This window comes from Empidonax traillii, unplaced genomic scaffold (genome assembly GCF_003031625.1).
Source record: "Empidonax traillii isolate 1590-97213 ecotype Southwest subspecies unplaced genomic scaffold, ASM303162v1 scaffold177:size1754471, whole genome shotgun sequence".
Taxonomy (NCBI): domain Eukaryota; kingdom Metazoa; phylum Chordata; class Aves; order Passeriformes; family Tyrannidae; genus Empidonax; species Empidonax traillii.
In genome coordinates, this window is record NW_020955370.1 from 1,081,227 (window position 1) to 1,088,328 (window position 7,102).

The window sequence follows — 7,102 nt, forward strand, 5'->3', positions numbered from 1 at the left end:
AGCAAAGGGATTCAAGGACCAGCAGCAGGTTGTCCCTGCTCTGCCTGGGAGGAGGACACTGCCACATCAGTGACCTTCCCACTGGGAGCAAATAAAGTACTTTGACAATGGCTCTGCTCTCAGTGTTCACCCAGGGACTGCTCCTGCTCTCGGGAGTCACAAAGGAGCAGCTCCCCTCTCATGCTTTTCCAAAGCTTTGTAGGGGCCAAGCACAAAATGAAGATTTAGAGCAAGTCTTCACAGCAAAACATGTGCATTTGAGGGTGTTCCTCAGCCAGCCCTTGTTAGAGCTGCTAACCTAAAATCCATTTTCATTGCTAAATCAAGCCTCCACATGAGGATTTGCTCCTAAGCCAAGTCCTCACCCCACTCAAAAGCCTGTTACTGAGCAGGGCCCTGCTTTGCCCACCAGCTGCCCCTCTATGGAGGCAGCCACAGCTAGAGCTCACCAAGCTGTCCAGGTGCTACCACAGCCACCCTGAGCAGCTTGAGCAAAACTGGGGGCCCACTGCAGGAGGACAAGGCCTTAGACACAACATGTACCCAAGAGCACACAGCCAGCAGAGTGTAAGAGCTTGAAAACATGGAAGAAATCATACAAGTGTCCAGGGAAAAAAGTTAGAGGAGCAAACAGCTCTTAGTAACAGCAAGGGAGGATGGATGTGCCAAGGGCAGCTGGTGTGCCAGGTGCTGGTGCTTCCCAGGAGCCCCATGCTGGGAAGCATCACTAATCCAGTGAGTGCCCAGTGCAAACCAGTAAAGCAAGCAACGGGCCTGACAGGCATCTCCCACACACCTGAGTCCAGCAGGAGACTTCTGGGAGAGGCTGGTGCTCCTCGCTTCCCACTAGCATAAATCAGGAGCAACTCCCTGCAGAGGTAAAGCAGGGAACTGAGAGGAAGAACAATCCCATCGTGTGCAAGCAACCAGCACAACGTTCAGCCGCTCACAAAATAACCCAGAGTTGAGCTTCAGCGTTTCCCAGCACCAGCCCCTGCCTCACACTGTGTTGTTTGGAGGTGCTGGGTTGGTCTCACTCTGTCTTTACCCTCCTTGAGTGTCCCTGGGGAAAGGCAACCATCAAACCCCAAACAAGCCGGGTAAAATCTCATTACTGCCAGCCTGAAATATCTCAGATTCTGCCGTGCATGATCCCACCGTGCAGATTCATTGGTTAATACACCATCCAACCCAAATAAACTTTGGCCTCACTTTGGAATTGATCTCCAAATCGAGGAGCTCTGCCGTTTCCCCGGGCAGCCGACCCTCCCACAGGAATTTAACCCTCCTGGGCCCACTCGCTTTCCCCAGACTCGATGATTTTGCCCTGGCAGTGTTGGGAATTTGCACTTTCCAGAGCAATATGAGGAGGAGTGGGATGGCTTTTCCTCTCACCGGTCCCAGGATGAAACAACCTGCCCGTCTCCCACCCTCAGCTGGCTCCCAGCCAGGCACGGGGGAACCGGCTGAACGAGCCCCGGCTGTCAAAATGCTGCTGCTTTAAACAGGCTCTCCACTGGCTGCAGCCAAAGCCACGCTATGCAGAACGTCACCGAGGAACAGAAATAGCCGGCACGAGTGGAGGGAGGGGAATGTGAGTATTAAGAGCGCACAGATTTCAAACATACTTGGCTGGACAGCACACGCTCCCTTTCCTGCCGCTGCCTCTCCAGCTGCGCCCGAGCGCCGGGATCTCTCGTTGTCTGGCCAGGAAGAAGGATTCACTTCTTTCCTTTTTTATTTTTCCCCTTTTTCTTTCTTGAAGTTTCAGCTTTGCTACTACTAGATTGATTTTTTTTCTTTTTTTTTTTCCTCGTAGGAAACTTCATCTGCTGGATTTAAAAGCAAGGTTTGAGCAGGAGGAATTTGTTTCTTTTTACAGCTGTAAATGTGCATGGTACTCCTGTGTGATGATATCGTAGAGGGAAAGGCAGGATTGGCTGGGAAAACTGCTTAGACAATAGGATGCTTGAATGGCTGCTTGGAATAACAAGCTCTCTATTGTGTGTGCATGTGTGTGAGTGTGTGTGTTTATGTACGACTGCAGCATTGGCAGCAACTACGAAACAATGCAAGGTTTCCCCATTTGGCTGAATTTTCCTCCTCGAAAAGTGAGGACTTGCCTAGCTGTGGGCTCTGTCTGGAGAGGGGTGAAGTGTCTGAATTGCGTTAGTGCTGTAGGAATTTTATGAATGAAGCAAAAGGCAGGTTCAGAGGCAGAGGAGCAGAGCAGGGAGATGCGACGGGCTCAGCTCCCTCCGGCAGGAGCTGTCACACCAGGGAGCTGCACAGACAGGCACCAGCATGGCACAAATCTGCTGCAAGTGCCCAGAACACAGCAAGCAGACAGCACCTGAGCCATGGAAACATGCTGCTGAAAATTAGCTGTCACCAACGCAGAGCTGAGAGCTGCCCGTGTGACCAGCTCCAGGCTCAGCGGGAGCATCCCATGCAGAGCCATTTGTTTCTGACCGAGCGTGCTGGTGATCTTGTGGCAGAGGAGCAGGAATAATTCCCAGAGCATCCATCTCTCCATGCATGAGGCTTCTGCTGCCAGCACAGCTCGTACATGAACGTTGATAAAATGAATGAGTCACTGCATGGACAGACTGGGTCCAGACCCCCAGCACCAAGCAGGAGGGGATTGCACAGCACAGCAGGGGAGGGACGATGCAGATTTGGCTTTGCAAGGTCCAAGAAAGCTGAGATGCCTGTGAAGCTGCTGGGGACCAGCCCAGAAGAGCCCTGTCCTGAAGGAGCACTGACCACTGCAGAACCACTCTTCATCTCTCCCCCTTGGATGTCTGTACTCAAGGGACTGGGGTGGGAGATGATCTCTGTGTATTTATCTTTTTTATGCAGCCCTATCCCAATTGCTAAGTAAGGAAAAACCTCCATCTGTAGTGGGTTGTCCTTTTTTGTACAGAGTTTTTGCATGACTTCTCTGTAGCTCCCGTCATCCTCAGCAGGTGGTAACAGGGAGAAGGTGAGGGCAAGTCAAAGGGGATGAAAATTGTCCATCCTCAAGTGCCACAAAGGTCCGGGTGACACAAGGGCAGCAGAGAAGGGCCCGGAACTGTAATCCTCCTACCAAGGAGCTACTGGGGGGAAAGAGGCAAAGGAGTCAGAGCTGGTGTGGAGGCAAAGGGACACAAAACTCACTTGGAAAAGCCGCAAATTCCCAGGATAAAAGCAACCCAATCTGCCCAGTGGAATGAGGCAGAGGGAGGTCTTTGTATGTGGAGCCCTACAGGGACAAGGCAGTCCAGCACTCCTTGCTCAGCATTTTCTATTGAATAGACAGTCTGAGCACCATAAAACACACAGAACAAACACACCTGTGTGTTTAGTGATGCTGAGGGTGGCACAGGCTTTTGGTGTGCCTTAAAATCTGGGCATTGTAGCTACTTCAGCATTTCTTTCAGGTAGGTTTGATGTCCCTTTGCCTACACCCAGAGCAGTGTGAATCCAAAGCAACACCATCGTGATTTGTACCGTGTTGAGCTCAGTCTAACCAAGAGCTCCACGTACAAAGAGTGGCTGCTTGCCTGGCACTCTGCAGAGCAGTCTCACACCTCCCTGCTCAAGGCTGCTCAGGCAGGTTCACAAACAGGTCTCTCTGAAATAGATCTGTGACAGAGAGCACGAAAAACCCTGTGCTTACAGCCATATAAAACCCACAGTGAAACCTACACCTTGCTTTATGGATAGAAAGTGCCTTTCTCTCCATCACTCAAATACCATTTGAAGCCACAGGTCAGGACAGAGGAGGAGCTTCTCATTCAAGGGAAGTTGCTCTGTGAAAACACTGCAGGGATGCTGGACAGGGCTTTGAGTGCATCACTAACACAAAACAGTCAATTGGACTGCGAATGGTAAATCCAAAGTGTGTTTTCCCTTTTTTGGGGGAGATCTTTCACTCCTCCAAAGTTAAGAATTTAGCAATCACGCTCTGTAAGTCATTGTTAGGAATTTAGGAAGGATGTTTTTTTTTCCTCCAATCCCAAGCTGAATTTAAGGATTGCAGTAAGCAGTTCCAGGGATATGCACAACCTCTGAGATGTCACACCTCACAGCTGGGCTCCTATAATGACAGAATAAGCCTTGCACAAGTGGCCTCAGTGACAGAGACCTTCGGTACAAGCAAGCAGTGCAGATATGTTCTCAGGGGACAGGTAGCTTCTAAGTGATCATCTGTGTTGCTCTGGCAGATTTCTAAGATGTTGGTTTTGATGTCTTTCCTCTAGAGGAGAATGCAGATTGTTCTCAGATGGAACCCCACTAAGAAATGGTTCACCATCTCCCAGCAGTCGCGTTTCTCGGAGCAAGAAGAACCCCTTCAGATCCCTGTGGCGTGAGAAAAGCCTCTGGCTTTTAAACCCCAGGAGGATGTCTCTGAATGACGAGCTGGAGAGCCACTTTTCTGCCACCCCCTACATGGTGACAGGCACAAGTGAGGACAGCCTGTTCCGAATCCGGTCCAACGCCTCCGGCAATGCCACCGGGGACGGGATGTCAGCCCCCCGTTCCATGGAGGACATGATTGCCATCTGCACCATTGGGACAATCCTCTCCCTCATGTGTGTGATCGGGGTGACAGGCAACGTCTACACCTTGCTGGTGATGTGCCACTACTTGCGATCTTCCGCTTCCATGTACATTTACATCATCAACCTCGCGCTGGCGGATCTGCTCTACCTTCTCACCATCCCCTTCATCGTCGGGACCTACTTCATTCAGAAATGGTACTTCGGGGACATTGGCTGTCGCATCCTGTTCAGTCTGGACTTCCTCACCATGCATGCCAGCATCTTCACCCTCACAGTCATGAGCACAGAGCGCTACTTTGCTGTGCTGAAGCCCCTGGACACAGTGAAGAGGTCCAAGAGTTACCGCAAGGCCATTGCTGTTGTGATCTGGCTGGTGTCGCTGCTGCTCACTCTCCCGATGCTCATCATGATCCAGCTGGTGCAAAGGGACAACAAAAGCATCTGCCTGCCCACCTGGAGCAAGCTGTCCTACAAGGTCTATCTCACCATCCTTTTTGGTACCAGCATCGTGGGCCCAGGGGTGATCATTGGCTACCTTTACATCCGACTGGCCAAGATTTACTGGGTGTCCCAAACGGCCTCCTTCAAACAGACCAAGAGGCTGCCCAACCAGAAGGTGCTCTATTTAATCTTCACCATAGTGCTGGTGTTCTGGGCTTGCTTCTTGCCCTTCTGGATATGGCAGCTCCTTTTCCAGTATTATGAATCCTTCCCTTTATCTCCCAAGGTGATGAAGAACATTAATTACTTGACAACCTGCCTGACCTACAGCAACAGCTGCATCAACCCCTTCCTCTACACCCTGCTCACCAAAAACTACCGGGAGTACCTGAAGAACAGGCAGCGCTCCCTCAGCAGCAACAGCGGGTACTTCCAGAGGAGGAACCGCTTTCAGAGGATTTCAGGGAGATCCCTGTCCACCAGCAGCCAGCACTGCACAGAGACATATGTCCTTGCTCACGCCCCTTTGGGAAACAGCAGTGCCTGAAGGTAAAAACCTATCTCCGAGAACAATCAGTATTGACTCCAACGTTGCTTTGATTTAAAGTGTACACTGCAAAGGTGAAGCCTTGGCAGAGCCATAATGTGCACACATTTAGTCCAGAGGCTGTGCCGTTTGTCTCTTCTCGTTTTCTCCAGTGCCACTGATTTGATGCCAGCAGCATTCAGCTGAACATTATCTAAATAGCCTTTCACTTTTTATCTTTATATTTTATAGTGTATGTCTCCTCAACTAGCCATCAGTAGTGAAAGCCTATAACAGGGCCATGATTTTTAATGGTATCAGCTGTCTCACAGTGTTTGAAATTATGTTATCCTATGAATGGCTGTAGTTTCCTCCTTTTTTTTTTTTTCCCTCTCTAGCAGTGATGCTAAATTTATAGTTGTATGAGGACTGAAAACAACAAAATAAAGAGAAAACAGCTGATGTTTGTGACACACAAACCGGTTTGCATTTGGGGTAGGACTGGACAAGGTGGATGAGGCATATCCTGGAGTGCTTTGTCCTGGTTTAGGTCATTTATTCTGCGCTCCTGTGTATTCACTGGCGATTCTCCATTCACTCAGGTGTCTGCAGTGGAGTTACACCACAGTTCATGTAAGCAAGACAGGCTTTCCATGACAGTGCCACAGTCAGGGAACACTCAGCATCCCATAATACACTGACCCCAAACAACATCCAGCCTGAGGCACCAGATCTACATCACCGAGTCCAGGGGGAAAGGAAAGGAGGGAGGATGAGGAGATGTGATTTCCAGTGGGCAGAGTTGTGCTCACTGGAGTGCCTGATATTCCCAATTATAAAAGTGCTGGTTCCCTGTGAGTGAAACAACTTGTTCCCTTCACAGGAGATGATTTCGTTTGTCTGCTACGAAAAGCAAATGCCTACACCAAGAACACGTTGCCTGTCCTGGCCTTCACCGATGATAGAACATCATTAGTATAAATAGATCATCGTGATGTCTGGCACGTCTCCAGCGAGTCTAAAAGTACCTTGTCTGGGATGCTGCCAGGGTCCATACAGGACTCCTGTGCTTGCATCAGCCCTGCTACCTCATTAGCAAGGATGCAGTGCTGCAATGCCAACACAACTCTGACCAAGTCACAGAATTAGAAGCAAATTAATGCTCAGCAGTGGAGTCAGAGCTGAGGCCTGGTGCCATTTGGCAGTGAGCTCTGTTTGCTAAGACCAAAACAGAAGTTCAGTTTTAACCATCTCTTCCCCTTCAGAACACTGAGCTGTTGCAGAACCTGGAAGACCCCTGCTGTGTTCCCAACCTCCTCCACTCACACCATCCACAGTGGGCCTGTGGGTAGGGCACCTTTCCTGCACCCTGCTTGTGTGCCAGCAAGTCCTGCTTCAAGATTAACCCCTTCCTGATTTCAGAGGGGCAGAAATGCCATTATATTTGACTATTTCCTGGGCTGACAGTACTTGTTAGTTTTCAGACTAGTTTCAGGCTTAGTTTCCTCAGGTTGGAGACACATCAATCAAGTAAAGCATCTTTTACCCCACTGTAAGGAAGAGGGAGCCCATGGGGTGAGGTGAA

At 50.0% G+C, this 7,102-nt stretch overlaps 1 protein-coding gene across 1 annotated transcript; it reads left to right on the forward strand.

Moving 5' to 3' along the window:
- The first annotated feature begins 1,559 nt into the window (after window positions 1-1,559).
- On the forward strand, window positions 1,560-5,996 carry UTS2R (urotensin 2 receptor). Its single transcript, XM_027886111.1, has 2 exons — window positions 1,560-1,849; window positions 4,248-5,996. The coding sequence occupies exon 2, from the start codon at window positions 4,390-4,392 to the stop codon at window positions 5,536-5,538; it is 1,149 nt and encodes a 382-aa protein (XP_027741912.1). The 5' UTR covers window positions 1,560-1,849; window positions 4,248-4,389; the 3' UTR covers window positions 5,539-5,996.
- The last annotated feature ends 1,106 nt before the right edge of the window (window positions 5,997-7,102 follow it).

Bases quoted from the DNA above. Each gene is read 5' to 3' on its own strand.
- UTS2R (XM_027886111.1), top strand. From the start codon at position 4,390: ATGTCTCTGAATGACGAGCTGGAGAGCCACTTTTCTGCCACCCCCTAC.